Source organism: Pogoniulus pusillus, chromosome 16, assembly GCF_015220805.1.
Source record: "Pogoniulus pusillus isolate bPogPus1 chromosome 16, bPogPus1.pri, whole genome shotgun sequence".
Classification (NCBI taxonomy): Eukaryota; Metazoa; Chordata; class Aves; order Piciformes; family Lybiidae; genus Pogoniulus; species Pogoniulus pusillus.
The window spans coordinates 15,970,210-15,990,461 of record NC_087279.1 but is presented as its reverse complement, the minus strand read 5'-3'; the positions used below and the strand labels follow the sequence as shown (position 1 = coordinate 15,990,461).

General features: G+C 38.3%; 1 protein-coding gene across 11 annotated transcripts in view; it reads right to left on the bottom strand.

Moving 5' to 3' along the window:
* Nucleotides 1–20,252, bottom strand: part of SLMAP (sarcolemma associated protein) — an 80,861-nt gene that overhangs the window by 41,007 nt on the left and 19,602 nt on the right. For all 11 annotated transcript variants that reach the window (XM_064156735.1, XM_064156740.1, XM_064156738.1 and 8 more), the window contains exons 3-4: nt 6,146–6,293; nt 677–749 (exon numbers count right to left, since the gene is read on the bottom strand). In XM_064156735.1, the coding sequence (XP_064012805.1) occupies nt 677–749; nt 6,146–6,293 (221 nt within the window). The remainder of the gene's footprint in view (nt 1–676; nt 750–6,145; nt 6,294–20,252) is intronic.

Below are 20,252 nucleotides of genomic sequence, written 5' to 3'. Positions count from 1 at the left end.
AATAATCTGCTCAAAACATACAATGAAAGATGATTAAAATAATACCATCATATGTAATTGGCACTCGTGTACTGTAACCGAATGTACTACTCTTTACAATTTTATTCAGCACAGAAAACCCTTTCGACATTCATCTGAGTTTCCAAATACTATTCCATCCAACATATTGCCTCAAGTGAGGCAAAACTTCCCTTGTGACACCATAGGGACATGTTACTATATATCTGAAGAATACAGGCAGTGTTATGTGTACACACACTGAGACACTATTAATTTCACTTTGGTAGAGTCTATGTGCATTTAAGAAGAGCAAAAAATATAATCCCAGATAAAAATAAAGGGAAGAATTCACTCATTTGCTTATTTCCTATATTCCTCTGTTTGTAATACCCACTCCAGTACACTAAACCACTGCCAGTTAGCAAAGGCCCTCTTGATAAGAACTTCATTCTTGTATAGAACATTTTTATTCTTTTACAGTTGTCTTAATTTCTAGAAGTGACAAGTAAATGAGATTTCCTTCTCAATGCCTGCAGAAGAATCATGTTCTGTTACTTTCTCCACACAATCACGGGAGAAGAAACTGTTCCTATGGTGATGTTAAACATCATATCCCTCAAATCCTCATTATATAGTAGTTTAATTTTGCCAAGCATGAACAGATACTTATTCTTACTCTGATCGTAATCGAGCTTCCATTCCATCTGGAAGAAACAGTTTGATTGTGGAGACTATACATCCGTGGGTAACTGAAAAGAGACAAACACTAACTCATCATCCTTCGTTACTATTTAATTATAAATTCAATGGTTAATGTTATAGTAACCAAGCAAGCTACCCTAAGAAACTCTGAGGCAGGTAAACAAGAGGCAGCATTCATGCTTTCAAGCACCAGTGCTCCGGAGACAGGAAACTTTATCATTAGAGACCTGACAAGGTTGCATACTTGGTTCTGGCTGTAAAGTATTTCCAGTTCAAATTCTTCCACATGCAGCAATATCTGCAAGTAATCTTTACTGAAGTCATTTCAAAAAGTTACCTGCATGTTTTGATCACACAATGGGGGAAAAAAAGAATGCATCTTACCTGTACGTGGAAGTATAAAGAAAAATAATAAGCTACCATTTTGACAGGACTCCTGTAGGTATCTAGGAGAGACTTAAAAGGCAACACGCTTGTGTTGCCAGAGATTCACAACAAGTGCTTGGCAAGTTCCAAGTGTTGAAATTTACAAACACAAGGATCAAAAAGGGAAAGCAGAGCCTCTCGAGCACTATGAGTAGGATCCTTCAAAACAGTACAGCTCTATTTTTCTACACTCAGTACTGATCCCTAGACAACTGGTTTCTCATTTCAGAAGGAGAAAGCTCACTTCTCCAGGGCCAAATTCAAATTTCTTTGAACTCAAGAAAGATCCTAAGGGGGAAAAAAATGTAAATGCAATATTCAACTCTTACATTAAGTTCAACTGTAACTTCCAAAACATTTACAGAGATAGCATTTACAGTGACATGACAATCAATCAAATTGCATTTGGTTTGGTTGGGTTTTTTGTTTACTTGTTTGCTTTCTTGTATGGTTCCATGCATTGGAATTAAAAATCCCTTCCCATTACATGGAAAGAAAGATAGGTGTTGTTCCCCAGACGTTACTGTAAGCTACACACAAATAGGTATATGGTGATCTATCACCTACCATTACACCTCAAGTACCCATACCAACATACAGATAGCTGCTCTACTTTCACAGTTATTAATATCAGCAAAACAGTTAATCTGGCTTTGAAAAAAAAGAGGCAATGGGTGTTTTAGGACATGGGTAGTACTCCAGGGAAATGAGACAGGTCTTTGAAGAGAATCTAAAAATACAGCAGAAATCATCCCACTAAACACCGTTGTTCTTAACCTTTATTCAGTGCTAAAAGCTAATGCTTTGGAGAACTATTCTTCTGGCTACAGCACCTTGTTTTTTCACACTGACCTACTAAAGTATTATACCTATATGCCAAAAAACAGCCAGGACTTCATTCTCAAAATAGATTATCCCATGGGGTGTGGGGGGGGTCTTTTTTCGGCTTTAAAATCTTAGGTCCCCAAAATTCACAAAGAAGTTTTGGGGTTTGTTTGTAATTAATCAATTATCAGCTGCAGCATGTAATACTCACACAGCTTTCATAAGTAACAATCTTTCCTTTAAGCCATAAAGAAGAAATCAGTGATTTAAAAATGAAAGTGCTGAGGTATTTGAAATTAAACACCAACAGCTTTACCTTTGGGTCATGTCAGGTAGACCTGCTGTAAGGTTATATAATTCTGAAGTTCTGCCATCAATGCTCAGCCTAAAATAAATCTCCTAGAAGCCACACGAGCTTTATTTTTGTCAAGAATATACTACATGATAGGGATTTAGCAGAGAGTCTCAAAAAAGACTGATTGTGAAAAGGTACTAAACACTCTGAGATAGATTCAGAGAATAATTTTGAAAACCTACTCCACTGCCTATCCTTCAGCATCCACTACTTTACAACTGGAAGAATAATGCAAAAGCCCAAGGGCACGGGAAAACAGCACAGAAAACCTGACTCCAGTGAAAAGAGGACAGGACAGCACTAACTGGGCACTTGCATCCTGTATTATTCCTTTTGGGGAATAAAGCAGTGAAGCAAACCCTGGTCGCCAAACGGGGCTGAAAAACGCTCCTCTGGCTAAGCTGTGCTCCCTGCCCGCCCCAGGCCCCTGCTACACACTCACCTCCGGGAGCGGAGAACGCGGCACGGCGGCAGCGCTAGCGGAGCTCGGCCCGCAGCGGTCGGCAGCGCCGCCAGAGGGCGCCCCAAGCCACCGCTGCCGGCTGGGCAGCGCCACCGGGCAAGACCCCGGGCCCGACCTGCTGCCGGTCGCCGCCTGTTGCCCGCCCTACTGCACAAGCTCGCATCCTCAACTGCTGCTCCGCCAGACCTCCGTCACAGGCGTGCTGCTGCCTCATTCTGGAACACCTCGCCACGAAACACCACTGAGAGCTGCCCTGAGCCCTGAGAGAGGGTTTATGCCGCAAAGGAGCACAAAAACGCTCAAAATCTTTGCTTCACAGAGACAACGTGAGCGAAGCTCACTTTCATTTTCACTTATTTGTGTGACAGCAATAGGCAAGGCAACAATCAGAATAGCACCAAGAAATCTCCTCTTGCTGCCGTTTAGGAGCATCAGGAGCACGAGCTGGGTCTCCTCCTCTGCACAGACCTTTTCAAACAGCACATCAGAGAGAAGCTGGGGGAAAAAAGTATGCAGGAACTGTATTTGAACAAAAAAAATAGACCTTATTTGAGCCTGCTACTCAACTCTGCACATCAGGGGGTCACCTCCAACTAACCTGAGGAGCAGTCTGTCACTGGCTGGGAAATTTCAGAAGTGCTAAAAGAACATAAACCACACCACCGCAGGCAAAGCAGGGTAAGATGATTAATAGATAAGCACTGCACGAAGGAGAGGGAAATGAGTGGGCCTGTGTGCTTGTTAGCAATGCAACAAGTAGACAAATAAGGAAGCGGGAGGTTTGGAAACATTTCCTTGTGGCCCTGTTAATGACTGGAGCTCAGCAGCAGAAAGCAGAGCAATCACTGCTCCTGTAAGATATGCCAGAAGAAAATCACGTACTAAACATGCCACTATTTTAATGAACCAAATCAAGACCTTATTTGCAAGTTCTAATGCACCAAATCAAGATTGCATTTGCAAGGAAATTACTTAGCAAGACACAGCCTGAACAATAAAAAGATGGTATTCTAGCAATATTTACACAATTCAGAATTTACATGGGCAGGTAAACTCTGCCTATCTTGCCATTACCTTGTAATTACGCAGAAAAATGCTGAAACGTCTTGCGCAAGGAAGGCATTATGTAAATACCAGAATGCAAAAGGGGTTTAAAGGAAATCACTAATTTAAAATCTACTTTCATGTCTGTTCCATTACTAGATTAAATCAATAGTAACATCTAAAGCCACTGAAATCAACTGGTGCAAAAAAATCTGTTTATATGCATTCCAATTGCATTCATGGGTAAACACTTAAACTGTGAGGCAGGTGCTTCATGCCCCAGCAGGATGATACAATCTTCATTCATTGCTTGGGGGAGCACAGAGAGGTAGGAAAGCAAATTTGTATGCTCTTCCTCATTAGCTATCTCAACACATTCATGAGTAACATGAGTACAGCTCTTCTGTTCAAAGCAAGAGTAAAAGGAAAGCTGCAAAACCTGATCACTCATTACACAAGTGCCAGGTGGCTGGGATCATGTTCTGTAAAGCTAATATAAAACCCCTTGGAAGAACTAGTACTGGTACAAATTCCTGACAAAAGCTTGCTTACAATGAATTTTCCACGAACTTCCACACAACCTAATTGCAAATAATTGCTGAGAAAAGCAAGTGAACTCCAATTCATACATAACCTAATTGCAAATAATTGCTGAGAAAAGCAAGTGAACTCCAATTCATAGCCCAGCGAAAAAAAACCAAAAAGGTCTACATACACATGAAGTGGAGTTTCTTTTAGCCAGGACAGCATCTCAAACTAATAGTCCCAAATGGAAGGTGCATTTTTCATTTATTCCACATTTACTGCTAGTAGTCATAAATACTTGCAAACACTTAACATGAAGGAACATTTGAAGTAACTACCAGACAATTCCAACTAGACATCTGGGCCTTACATTTTTGAGCAGAGTTAAACAATGTGAGAGACCTTTACTACAATGAATCACTCAAAACCACTACAGCTCCAGAAGCTCTCCATCACAGAATGCTTACCCATCACCATTGCCTAACAGTGGTTTTTTTACTTTCCTCTCAAACTTCAGACTTCTAGAATGATAGACTACCTGGCTACAAATGGACAGAATTCATAGGTAACAGATGGAGCAGGCCACATCTTTTGTTTTGTTCACTTAAAGCCCTTTACAAATTCTACTGTTGTACTATAGCTTGGCTTGAGGGCATTTAGTTTCAGTTTCAGGAGTGTTGGTAGAGGTTAAGAATTTTACCATTAGCATTTAAATTTACTATTATTCTTCTATTTCATTATTTCCTAATATACCCCTCTGAGGTAAAGCTCTATGAAGATCAGAACAGTAAAGTGAAAGAGCAGTGATGGCAGCACTGACATTTTATTGACAAATCTGTGTGTTACTGCAGTAGGCCTCCACACTTGCAGTAAGCAAGACCTATTAGATAGCTTTAAAATGTTTTGCAATATTGATTACAACTCAATGACTCCCAAACACACCAATCTTCAGAAAGAGGAAAAAAGCTTCCAAAACACTGTAATAAATGCAAAGGAAAAGAAAAAATGCAAAGGAGAAGAAACTGAGGTTGCATTTTTATTAATATATATACAGCTATTACCAAATACAATATCTCCTGAGCACACATTCTGGAAAGAGAAGAGCAAGAAAACCAAAGCAAACAAAAATCCCATCACTTCATTATTCAGCTAGCAACATTCTTCTATTCTCATTTTAAAGTACCTGCAGAAATCAGAATCAGTAGGAGTCATAAAGTAGCTATCTCCACAAGAATTAGCCTGTTTCAAGCTTAGACTGAGTATCAGTTTTATATTTCTGCCACATTATTATCTGAAACTTCAGGGTTCAGAGGCTTTAAAGAACAGCAGTTAATAAACTAATTAAAACAAAATAACCTCCAAAACAAACCAAACCAAATCAAACAAAAAACCCCCAACACAACACTACACATATGTCTATGCTGCACTTTAAAAATAGCTGTAAGTCAACTGAAGCAATGCAATAGCTAAACATGTGGTCCCTGCTGAGCCTCCTTTTCTGGATCTGCATTTTCACTATATGCACTGGCACCCACACATCTACAGAAGAGAGGTGGGCTGTAGAAGCAACCTAGTTAAATCTAGCTGGGTAAGAGGAAGGGAATAGTCTGTTTACAACCAGATCAGTCTCCTGATCCAGTTTACTGTGTGGTCATAGGACTCACTTGCCAGCACAAAGGAGAAACAACAACAAAATACCCACACTATTTTCTTACAACAGGAATACTACTTACTCTTAATGACCAGATTGTAATACAACGTTCTAAATAAATATGCTTTGAAAAAAAAGAGATCCATACCCTTACCTTTCCGCGTGTTCTCTGTCACATCTACACCAAACTGGATGATGTCACCCGACATAATTTCACATGGTGGGCTTTCCTCAGATCCTCTACTCAGTCTCTGACTATTAATGAAGGTACCATTACTACTTTTAGTGTCTTGAAGATAGAACTGTAGAAACAAACAAAAAGAATAATAAAGTCTCTTGAAAAGATCAAAACAACTATGAGTAAACATAAGCTACATTAAGTTGTATTTGCTAAAAAATATATATATATAGCTTGACCTCTCAGTGTAGAAGAGGACAAGTGTATCAAATTGTTATGGCTCTCATTAGCATGTGACATTTTCACATTATCAAGAAATAAGTGTCCTTGATTTTAGTTAGCATATGATTGAATTAATATTACACATACACTATGAAAATAATTGCCCATACCTAACCTCTTGCCTACATGGAAAGGATCACATGCTGTTAGCAACACCACCTTTTGCCACACATTTAAGAAGTTTTATTTATGTTGGCCAACACAAAATTTCCCTCTGCTCATACATTTAGAGTATCAGCATTTCATGATGGAAACATGTTGTAGAAAAGAACAGCAGAGAGAGGACAAGGAAAAACTTTGGCAGGAGACAGAATTTAGGAATTGTAATGCAAAATCACAGTGCAATTAGGGAGAAAAAAAAATAGGATGCTTTCACCTCTCAGTGATACTAGCTCAAGTTATTAAGTTAATCTCAAGACTGCCACATCATCTAGTGGCTTTGTAAATATCTATTTGTGGAATTACCGAATCTGAAACTGCTTATGACACAAGACTTCATGTCAAAACTGGTGCATCTGAGAAAAGGCTATAATTGAGTCACCTGGCAGAAGACTAGACCTGATCAAGCCTGCAAGAGGCATGAAAAAGAGGACTGGAATGTTACTAACCAGTCAGGTGTAACTACTGAAATGAGTCACTTTTGGTCATTCAAGATGACAATTGTTATTACAGGAACTCGATGGGAAGGCAGAAATCCCTGGCTTCCTGTCATGAAGTACCAAAGCAAACATAGGGCTGGGGAAGAGATGTTGCCTCCATAGAAATGGATACACTCCCATGTTTTTGCTATAAAAGCAGTCAACTTCTTTTTTCAGTGTCCCATGCAAAATTAACCATGCTTTTATTTGCCTCTATTATCACACTCCTCAAAAACATGGTATGTGGTTCAAAATCATAGCATCAAGGGAAACAGTGTGTTTAAAAATGAAACAAGAGACCAGTACTAGTGCTCTTCAGATCTCAATACTTGAAAATTACACCAAGCAGATGTGTCTCTAACATGCTTGTCCTGAGAGCTTAAATATCATTGCACCCAGAACATGGGACTCAACACACTAAGCAAAGGGAATACCAGCATAGGAAAGCCCTGCTAGGTGTATACAGTAACAGAATGGAAAGCAGCACACAAAAGAATTATTTATTCTTCCCAACAGACATACTTTCCACTGTCAAGTATAATAAAATTATATCAGTCCTGTGTTCATAAAGAGGGTAACTACAAAAGTGGATCCAAGAAAATATGGCTGCATTTACTGCATTAACAATCAGACCCACTCTGCTCCAAGTAATTTATAAATACAGAGTAGTTAATAACATGTAAGAGCATATAATATAGCTCTGATAACAATTATAAGTTTAAAAGCCAATCAAATTAAATTAGCAAGCTAATAACTCATCTGAAAGTAGTGAAGCCTCTGATGTCAGTGCAGAGAATTGTTTTTAACTTCCTGTTTGTTTTCATTAGCCTTCTGCTCCATTTGAAAAACCTTCTGTTACGAAATAGTGAGTCACAAGCAGGAGGAACAAACAGGCTTGTGCTAATTTGTTTTCTCCACCCTTTTCTTCCCTATGCATAATATCTGCCTTTTATGTCTCCATTTTTAACATTAATAACTGCCCCTTGTAAGCACACTTCTGCAGAATCTGCAGACAGGTCACAGATGAGACAGCGCAAGGAAATACAGGAGGGTGAACATGTGAGAGGACACGCAACGGAGTATCAGCAACATAAAGCTTAGGAAATACCTGCAGACACAAGATCCAAACTGGAAAAAAAATATCAAGACTCCCACAAACAAATGGCCACTGAACACACACATTATGTTTAATATTAGAGAACCTATGTCCATTAAAGTGCATCCTACAGAATTTAATGATGTACATTTTTAACAAGTGATGCTCTTTAAGTCTGTACAAACAAGGATGAAAACACTCTTCTTCCTGCATCTAGTAAAGAAATAAGGAATACCAGCAACAAGTTAATAAGCCAGCGTCCAAGGAGAAATGGACTGACTTCAAGACTCCATAAAAAGGATTCTGCTATCTTGACCTAACACCTCCTTGGGAACCCACAGAGCCTTTCACACAGGAAATGCAAATGTTACTGCTGTACCCATTTTCAATAGTTCAAATGATCTTTGTCAAAGGTCAATCCCTCTGCCACTTTTTTTATCATTACTAAAAATTATCTTCAGAACAGAAAAAGCAAGCACAAGCCCTAAAACAAACACCTGTGTAGTTAACTAGTATTAGTAATTAATTAGTATTTATTAGCATACTGGTATTTAATATACTGCCAATGATGCAGTATCCTTGGCCAGTTCTCCAATTCTCAGCACTTTTTGTGCAGTAGCTATGATGTAATACAGTGCCTTCTGTGAAACCAGCATCGCTTGTTCTTTCGGCTTCCCAAAGCAAACTAACAAACTTCAGCAGCAGTGCCAGCTTAAAGAGTAACTACAGATCTTTCCCTTCCCCGGTGCTCATTGCCGAGTTGCACCACCTCTTTAGATGTACTGGCTCAGGCATTTGTTTAGCTACAGCAAACCAGTTTTGAAAGCTGACTCAATTTATCAGAAGGTGCTTAAGCCAGTACTGTCAGGAAAAGGGGCAGCAATTGTACTTGTTTTTATCATTCACACCTCTCTTCAGATCATACTGAAATCTCAGCCCTTTGTGTCTCATGTTAACAACTTGTCCAAGTTAAAGCAGAGCTGGCAGTTCATGCACATCCAAGAAAACTCAGCTTTTAAGAACTGTTAAAAAATTACATGTTTATGTATGGTTGAAGTGGTAGTTTCTCTTCTTTAAGGTAACATGCAACTATTTAAGAAACTTACTCTCCAGTATAACACCTTTTCAGGTAGACAGATAAATTCTAATGCACAATTCTTCCTTAGTAGTTTATGTTCTCATGACTGTTGGCATCATTTATATACCATTAATAAACTCTAATAAGTGCAGACATCCCACCATTCTGCTTCCACAGAAAGATGGAGATCCTGAAGTAAAACTTGCAGTACACTCAAACCTCTCCAGTAGAGTCCAACCTCTTTGGAAACTGCATTGAAGAAGATTTTTTAAATTGCAAACTTTTCTTTCCATGCTTTGCAACAAATTCTGTATTGATTTTACAAATTTAGTATTTATCATATTTCAAGTTACTATTCAATTTTGAAAACTAATCATAAGTACCTCTTCTGTTCTGACCTGGGGTATATGAAAAACCTCTTTCCATTTATGTTCCCTTGCTTTCCAGGTCAGTGACTCAGTAGAGTACCAACAACTTCCTAAATCATACTCCACATTTAATTTTCAGGTAGCCAGACACCACTACTGTTCCTCCCTCTCCCCATAACTAACTCTTAATATTTTCTAATTAGTGAAATAGAAGAATTCTTCTTCCTTAGATATTCTTGCACATACAATATAAGGATCTTAGCTAATATTAGGAAGTTGCAAAATTGGTATGCTCCCTAAGGACAGGTTTTAACTGCCTATGAAATGTACTACTTTCTTCAAACAAAAGCAAGCAACAACAAAAACCATCCTGCCTAAGGATTACTACTGTAACACATTCCAAGAAGTAGGCTGAAAAGAATTCCTTATTTAGCCTGACAAGTGAGAAAGCCATGAAGTGTTTTGTTCCCCAAGCCATATGCAGTCCTAGCATACAGTGAGATGCTTCTGAAGGACCTCAGAGAAGACGAAAGGCTCAGAAAAATCTTGAAAAGGAATAAATCACCAATATGCTAAATCACCTGGATTTAATTACAGTAAGACACACTGGTAGAACAAACACTGATGTGTTGTTTTTACACCTGATTATAAAGTTTTGCTTTTAGGCACTGCATTTTTTCCATCTTTCTGATATGCAACATTTCTCTCAATACACTACAGTACTTCACTGAGGATCAAACTAGAATTTTAACATGCAGTTCTAGAATTAGCCTAAAGTGTAGATAAAGATATCAAAAATGAACTTTTAATAGTCTTGCTAATTTTTTATTTGATCTGAGAAAGTTAAAAAGTTCATCTCTAAGTAAAAGCAGTACTTAACAATCACACCTTCAAAAGACAAAGACATCAGAGATCTCCCTTTGTTACATGGCAAAAGTGAAGATGGAGAGCGAGTGTTCCAAGCACAGCACAACGATGTAAAGAGTTAAGCCCCTTTTAAGTTCTTAGACATTTAAACTGTGTTTTTTCAAAACCTCTCATGTACTGAATAACCCAAGTACAATACAGTGAACAGAAGAACCTCAAGTTTCTTTCAGAGTCAGACTGTTCCAGTACTGTAGTAAGGCGGTAAATCAAGAATGATGATCAACACAGGCTCAGGTAACATTTGCTATCACTAAGTATAGCCATCCTTTTCCATTTTAAGAGCACATTACTGCTACTCCATCTAAGACAGCTTGAAACTGCAGTTCAGGATAATTACATTGAGAATTACAGTGAGAATAATGACTGGGCAACTGAGACAGTTTGTCCACAGAGATGTGAGATTCACTCCATTGAAGAGGAGAAAATTATACACCTAAAAATGTGGACACAGACCACAGCATATAATGAAACAAACTTCAGCCTTACTCCACTGCTGAATTAACAATTAAGTAAAAAATAAGTACCAAAATATTACCTTCGACAGAAAAATCCATCACTAAAGCATTTTATTCATTCAATACATTTTCACTACCAAGACAACTACCATACAAAGAAAATTCCAGTTTAAGACCTCCTACTTCTCTATTCTTTTCCTCAGCTCTGACCTCCCATGTGATGGAAGTACACTCAACTCCCATGTGCTTCAGAGCCTTCTTAGGCTTCAAGGCATTAGTTTCAACCAAGTATTTCAGTTAGTCAAATTCTGAACTGTAGCCACTATCAAGTCAGCAGCTTCATTTCTGGCGTGTTTAAAGCCACAAAGGGGCAGCAAGGCTGGCATTGAGAGCACCTAAGACACAAAGCCCTGCAGTTTGATGACATTCTTCTACTAATGTTACAAATAATGTAATTGAACGTTAAGCAATTAATGGTGCCATTAAAAATGCACCCCCCGAGTACTAGAGCTAAAACACAAATGCAGCAAGTAAATTGGGATCTAAAAATTGGAATACTTGCCCTAGAGTAATACTTCGATTCAAAAATCCAACTGAGTAGTAGTACAACTGTTTGTCTACTTGCTTCACACCGAGTATCCTACTGGGAAGCAATGTACATTGGATTTGTAGGATGTAAATCGCGCAAAGATTTCAGAACACCACAAAATTGGGTCAATATGGCCCACGTTTATTACAATGCAGCCAGAAAGCTTCTTCTCCCACACAATTAAAGATCACTTTATCTTCCTTCAAGTGCAAACACTCTTTTCTCATTTTAAGAGCAGCACTTTTGCTAGCAGCAGAGTACATTGTGTGAACCATACTGAATTCCAGGTCAGACATTTGGCTGTAAGATAAATAAGTTCAAATGCTAAATTATCTCCAGATCCCACTGAGTTCGTCGTTCTAGTCTGCTTAGACACAACCTAAATTCCTTTCCCTCTCACTTGCCTAACTCCACCCACCTATCAAGGAACTGGAAGTATTTGTCTCCATAAGCAAGCATAATTCAAAGGGCGGGGTACAGCAAGCAAAATTGCTTTCCTCTCTAGTTTTGTATTTCTCAAACACATGGATCTAATAGCTCTTCTTACTGAACTCCAGTTCCTTCAACTTAGAAATACAACTAGGGCACTAACTTTGGAAGTTTTAGCAAATCCTTTTAAAAAATACTCCAGCTACCTGAGGCAAGTACACACTGTAAATGCAGCTGTGTAGGAAGGGATTTTCTAGGCAGATTGAAGAGTCTGAGGGAGAGGCTGCTGACTACTCAGGGACCATAAATATTGCATGCCCCCAGAGAGAAGCATTACTTCCTAGTAGCTTTCAGTAACTTCTCTGAAAAATAATTAACTTATGCACTCTTTCTATCCACTAAAGAATATTTAAATACCAAGCAAACCAAAAAAACATATACATGAAAAAATAATTAACTTAGATACAACACTGGACCAAAAATATTCACCCCAAGTTTTCAACTGAACATGTACACCTAATGCAAATTCAGCTACTCCCAGGAATTCAGTGCTCTCCTTCCAAACCTGTCAGTAGCTGCAAGGCCAGCAGGGAGAGGACAGCAGGCAATATGCTCTTTTGCTGACCCAGTTGTTCCGTGTCTGTTTACACCTTGAAGTTTTGTTGACTGTACTGCCAGGACAACCCTGCTGGCTGCTCATACCTGTTGTCAAGCAAAATAAACTATGGCAGTAAAAGCAGTTTTGTGCCAGCATAACTGAGGCTGAGTATAAACAGTGCTCAGCCTTTTCTGGATGTATCTGATCTGCTGTAAACTATTAATATCTCTGCTGCCTACCCTGTCCTGAAAGTTCAAGAGCTTTGAAGCTCACTATAAGCCCTGTCATTCAGCTTAAGTTTTGTCTGAGCTAAGACAGCAGACTTTTCCTGAGAAGGACAGGGGCTATTGACAGGAAAGGTAAGACTAGGTAGATTACTGGGGAGGAGAAACCACCTTAGGTGGAAGGGCTATGTCAAGCACCAAGAGCTACTAACAGCTTAAATGGCTCAGAACTTAAATTTGCTTACAACCTTGAGTTGCTCTAGTGTGTTCCTCGGTAGCAAAATGTCACCTTCCTCAACAAAGCAGAGCAAACATTTCAGGTGTGTTGTACCTACAAACGCTTTGACACTGACCTTCCTTTTAACATAGGACATTGTGATGTTGATTTTAACTGGTGAGTTCTACAGAGAGTCACACCTCTCAGAATTTTCAATTATGGAATATTAAAAGCATTCACAACAAGATGAAAGCATGTTTGCAGTGTTAATACCATGTCCTACCTGATGGGCACATTAGGCAAAAGCATTTACTTCCTAAGTCATTATACAAACCTCACATTTGCTAGCTGTAACTCAACTTACTGGTCTGGAAATTAAAAGCTCAGGACTCAAGGTTACTATTAGTCAATAGATAAATACTACTCTTCACTACTTTCTCTAATGTGTATTATGTAGATAACTGAAATTCATGAACAATATATCAGACATAAAAAGGATTCTTTACATTTGTATAAATGGTCATTATTAACAAGCTTCTACAGAGATTAAGCAATACTTACAAATTAAGTCAGTTTCAGAACTAGCTATATGGATCTTAGAGTCTAAATGTTTTGGGTTATTATAAAATAACATTCTCAAGCAACATAGTTGCCTTTTACCAAGTAACTCGTATTGAAGAGTTTGACAGAAGATGGCTAGAAGTTTAAGTTAGAGAACCTTAAGTTACAGAACCTCAAGCTATATCACAATCTAAATGCTCTGGCTTAAAACAAAAGGAAAATCTCATGCTGACAATTTAAGCAAAAGGATGAGAGCATGAAGCTCTCTACCACTTGTTTCCAAAGGTTTGCTATAATTATGTATTGCCACCCTCAACTTCAAGCCATAGACCTACACGTATTTCAGAATCACTACACCATTTAATACTGATATCTTCAGCTCTTATGTGGTAATGGACAAAACCAATGAGGTCGCTGAGCCCATCATCATCCTAGTTATCTGCTCCATCCCCATTACAGAAACCAGCAAAGTTGTCCCACAGCAGAGAGATTAATAACTCAGCATGGTTTCAGTTTGCTTAATTTGGTTGGTATGTAACAATGACCTGAGCTAAAAAATGGCAATGCTTTAGACACTTGTTCCTAAGCCACATACACTTCCCACAGCAGCAGCATTGTTCAAGATAACCATAAAGAGCAGGCTGTATTTACAGGGCTAGCCATCTGACTTCTGTCAACTCCTGCATGTCAGAATCCTAAGGCCTTAAAGTACTTATCTCAATCAGAACTTGGAGTTTTCTGTATTTGGATATATCTGTCTGAGGTTGGAGTAAATGAAGGAGATGATGACCACCTGCATAGCCTTGGCTTTCACAAAATATCAGTAAACAAAATGCAGTCCAGAAATACAGTTCCCAGATCCCCCAACATCCCAGTGATTAGTAGAAAAAAAGTGTACAAACATCACTAATCTACCTCCAGATCTCTTCAATTTACTTTAGCTACTAAAAAGAACTATCAACAGTCCAAGCATCTGGAGCAACAAAAACTGTAGAAAAAATACTGTAGTATTACAGTGATAGTAATTCACAAAGAAAAAAAATCCTCCAAACAAAATGATCATCACAGAATACCAGTATTAAAATAGCTTCCTGATCAATGTGTTTACTCTTAAGTTGTGCACTCATGCAAGAAGTTGCACAAAACATGCCCACTGTGGGTATTTCTAGGGGCTGGGCACTTTTTGCGTGTGTGTTTTTTTGTGTTTTGCGTCTTTTTGCGTGTGTTATGTTTTGGTTTTTAATTAAAAAACCCAAACACACAAACTCCAACAAAACTCCAAACAACTAGAACCAAGAAATGTGAATTGAAACACCATCAGAAAGATCACAGAATCAGTCAGGGTTAGAAGAGACCACAAGGATCACCAAGTTCCACCCCCCATACCCTAGATCAGGAGATGGTTCACATTACTAATCTACTTGCCCTCCTCTTGCAGGACAGTAACCTCACAAACTATTGTTTCCTAGAAACAAGCATTTGTAACCTAGCTTGACAGTTGTATAGTTAACTCCTCCCAATAACCACATTCTGGAATTGCAAAATGCAGAAAAACGCCCAGTCACAGAAGAACAAGTCCTGACCATTCTCTATCATGCAGTAACACCTCATTCCTGAAAATTCTGTAAGAAATACACTCATGTTGAAGATTTATGCTGATGGATGTGGCTTGAAGCAATCCTAAGCACTGTACATTCATTCCTTTGACTGAACAAAGTTTTCTGTGGTAAACAAAAGGTGTGGAATAAAGTAGTTCAAACACGTAAAAGTTATTCGTGGGTGTTGAGCTAACCATAGATTATTCAAATCATCTAGAAATACATTCACGGTCAAGGGGAGCAGGATGACAAGACACTCCCTAAAAAAACTCCAGATAAAATGTTTTACCACAAAATATGTAGACATCATACAAAAATAGATGTCTTTTCACATCAATGTCACTAGTTTTGATGCAAAAAGCTATTTTTGAAGAGTCCTAATTTACAAGTAATTTTGGTTTATATATAGTTGACTGACTCGCTACAGTGAGACATCTATCACTATAGTTACTAATTACTACTCATTTATTTTTTGTTCTCACAGTTCACACTAAGTCCTGAAAACCAATCTTCTGCACAAATGCTGGATTGTTTCAAGGCAACTAAAGGAAAGATTTCATATTTATTCTAATACAGTTTGGCTCTTCACATACTTAAAGGAAATTTTGAAGCATGGGATAAGTCACAAGACAGGCTGAGGACATTAACAGTCTCAAAAAGAGATGCAACTCTGTTCTAAATATGGACAAAGCAGGAAAGATTCCTACCAAAAAATCCCCAACATTTAAAATCCCCAACTCTGTATTAGCTACATACAATTGTCTTGAAGAACACAGAATTATTTCACTTTTCAGCCCATACAGAAATTCTAAAGAATAATTTAAATTGTGTGTGAAACTCTTAACCTGAAGATGCCAGGAGATTTTTAAAGTATATTGCTGATTAAAGTGGTAAGGTTAAACACCTTAACAACAGTGCACAATCAATGGAAAAAAATCCAGAGATGTTGTTATTCACACATGGTCCTTCAGATGTCCAAACTGAGTCAAAACACACAAAAGCAATCTGATGAAGAGACTTATTTTCTATTGCTGCTGTCACAGATGACAATATCTAACACAAGACACAGAGACTTGGAAAAAACTTCCCTGTTGCATTTAAGAAAACCAATTGATTCATAAAAACTAGACAAGAGGGTTTCTAGGAGGGTATTGCTCTTGTTGCAAAGTTTTCTGCACTATACATTAAGGGAGCTGGTAATGCAAGACATTTTTACGTTATGTATCATGTAGTACTGTTATCCCAGTGATTGCTTTGTATAATTAATACCAACTGCTATCACTACATCAAACATTCACCCTGGGGAAAGCATATGGACAAGGTGACTTTCTGAGGTTTTGCTTGCTGTTACTGTGTTCTGTCTAGTAATTCATTACGGAGTATGCTGCATGGCTTTAAAACACAGAAACAAAATGTTTAATAGGCTATTACCCAGAAATTCTGACTCCTTCAGAATTATCACTTCATTGCCAAAACATTCATCAGTGCTGATGTCCTTGAGTATTTTCCTCAAAAATCAGACTGAAAGCTGAATACCATAGTTAGCTGTAATAAATTCAATGAGAGCTTGTCAATATGACATATTCAAACTCTGCAATCACCTGAGTAAACATTACCTTTACATGTACAAAGTCCCAAAGGCTGGATTTGTAGGACACATGTATCTAGATAAAATACAGAATGATGAGTTACACAAAGAGCAGTTTCCCACACAGAACTCCAGTTTCTTTCCAAATGTTCCTAATGTTTGCAACTTATCATTGCAATTCACTCACACTTTCAAGTAGCAAAAGCACCTGTACTAATGCTCTGCACTGGGGAAAAACAGTAAGACTACTCAGAGATCTACAATTTTTATTCTTAAATTCATGTGCAGGAAACAGTTAAATTTGATAGTTATGTTCTTTAGCCAACTTGTTGAAGTGTAAGATCAAAATAAAATACAGTCTTTGACAACTGCAATGAAAAAGCCATGACATAAAAAGGGAGATTTGTCATGTTTGGACATTGTTTTGCCCTGATTTAAGACCAGAGGTAAGGCTTAAGTCTCTCGTGGTGTTTAAATTTTAAGAGACCAACCTTATCAAAATTTTGCCTTAAAACCACAAAATCAAAGCTCTACAGCACCTACTGAAAGACTAAATTGCTTCAGCGGTAAAACACTGGAGCAATAGGCAGAACTGACAGAGAAAGCAGCAGACCAAGGAAATAAAAATTTGTTTAAAAAGGAAATCTGTAAATACCATCATGATCAGGCACAATACTTAGAACCAGAAACACATCACTAACACGATCCATTGCCTCTGCCTCCTAAAAAAATTCTTGAAATAACAAAGTAACTGATTTGCAAAAAGCAACTGAAATGGAAACATTCCCAAAGAAATCTGCATTATTAAACTTCTATCTGCAAACAATTACATTCCCCATCTGCAAGCATATTGGAGAAAAACCACAGCAGAAGCCAAGATTACCAGATATTCCACCACATGAAGAGCCAGAACAGAAGATCTACTTATATGAAAGCAAAAAGTACGAGGCAGCTCTTAAGTTTCAGGCAACTCCAACTCTCAACCATAATCCCAGACATTTCAAAGCAGATGGAGTACTGCACAGGTTGCTTAACACACAGCTAGGTTCTCCTATTAGTTAATCATTACATCAAACCTCCTCTACTTGCAAAGAACCATCTCTTCAAGTGTTCACTTTTCAGCTGTGTAGTTTCAACAACTGCTCCCTTTATTCTGTTTCAACCTTTCCTCATTTCCACTCCTTCCACATAATGTACTGTGTTTACCTACTATCATTAATTCCCTAGCACTGCTGGTTTATGACACAGAAAACTCTCAGTGATCACACATTCAGATAAAGGGGGGAAAAAACCCAACAGAACACACAAAAAACCCAGCACCCAGCCACATCAGATTTCACAAACCCCTCCAAATGCAACAGTGGCTTGGTATCATCACAATAATACTACATAAAAACAAATATCCTGGGTTTTGGTTTTTTTTGAGCAGCTCTTTCCCTTTCAGCAAGGGCAATATTCCATTTGAAAGGACTTCTCTAAAGTGAGTACAGTGGAGAGGGTTCTAAGGCATCTGCAGCAGGCCCTCCTCTGCATAAAGATTTCTTGCTTTCTGACAGCTATTGCTCCTGAATTATTAAGAGGTGACAGCTGTCACAAGGAAAATAGTGCTCAGCACTTCTGAGTTAAAATGACCATACTGAAGATGAGCTTAGTGTGATAGTGACAAAAAATTCAACACAACCAGTAAAGATGCTAAGTATGTACAAGTTCTAACTCAAAAGAATTGCCCGAGTACAAATGACACTGTACTAATTTTAATCATGCCAAACTAAATATTTTAACAGGTCCAAACCACAAATACTATGAAAGAAATAGTGGAGTGAGAGACCACCTCACACCTCCTCATACTGAAAACAAGGGGTCACCAGAGCAATTTGTCCCTCTGTGTTTTTCTGACGACTTCTCTGCATCAAGTAAGGATAATAATGTTTCTTACAAACTAAATGTGATTTTCATTCTGTGTTTTGAACTTCAGCATTCCATACAGAGAGCAAATGCAATTAACTGGAAACCAAACACTGCCAGAGAAGGGTGCGGCTCCATCCAAAGACGGAAAATTCATTTCCAGCACAGAGGAGAAATTTGACAATTGCAAGTTTAATATTTGTACTGAAGGCACTGCCAAGCCATACCTCCAACAGAGTGAGAGTGAAAATAGTCTGGGGGGAGGCTGTATTTATTTGCAACTCATCCCTGGGTCAAAACTTTTGAAGTAAATAATAACCAAATGGCAGTATTAATGAACAAGAGCAGATTATTCTGGTGGTCCTCTGAGACCAACAATTAAGTTTGGGTTTGTTTTGTTGTTGTTTTTTTAATCTTAAGAATATAAACACTTATAGCATGCATCTGAATACTAAGATTGGTCTGCCAGCAATGTGAGAGATGGTAACTACTGGAATTGGCTTTTCACAGATGATTTCAGAGCACAGTCAGCTATTTCTTTAGCAGTGCCCTACTGGCTTCAGAACCAGGAGCAGGTGCTGCAGCCTTCTCACTGGTTCAGAATGTCAGAACAATCCCAGCAGGCTGAGAGGAATGGGCAGAGTGCAGATAACATGTTCAAGGATATGGTAATTACAGGTTCAAACAGTGACTCACACTCAGACTGGTCTTAGTTGAGGGCAAAATTCACATGGGTGGTACTATGGTTTTACAGATTAAAAAGTTTGCTAATGTGGCAAAACTTGCCAGGGTAATATCAGTGCAGTACAGCTCCCTACACAGGCAAAAGTATTTTGATGTCCTAGCATATCCACAACTCTACTAGGTATGTTATACTGGTAACATCATGCTCATGTATTTTATTCTACAGATAAGTTAAAAAAAACCAAACAACAACAACAAAACCAACCCAAAGCCACAAAACAAAAACACCTGACCCAAAGCAACTTGAATACCTTTTAATATCTCTGATATTAAAGTATTTAGAATGCAAGCTAAGTTCCTAAGACAAGTCTGCAGGAGCAGGACAATTGCTAAGTACTGCTGGCAATCTCACCCCCCTTTCAGCTGCAGAGCCTGATAAAACAGATGTCCACACCTCTCAAAAATACATTATTTAGCCTTGCAAATTTTTTGTACCAAACATGTTTATTTTCTTCTCAGAGGGAACACTTTTCAAAGTACAAAAAACCCTCACAAACCTTCTTCTAACATTACCAGTTCTAGACTGCCAGTCTAAGAAGACATATCCTCCTTAGATGTTTTCATTTTTTGAACAGCCATCAAGTAATTTTCCAAAATGCAGATCCTTCCAGGTTAAAAATCCAGAGATTTCAGGCCACACCGTCCAACTGACAAACACTATACAACACTCTTCCTACCAAGATGATATCCACTTATAACTTGTCATAGTTATAAGCAGGGAAATTACGTTGCTCCTACTGTGACACCAAATCACTTAGGTCATTCTTTGTACTTCAGTATAATCAT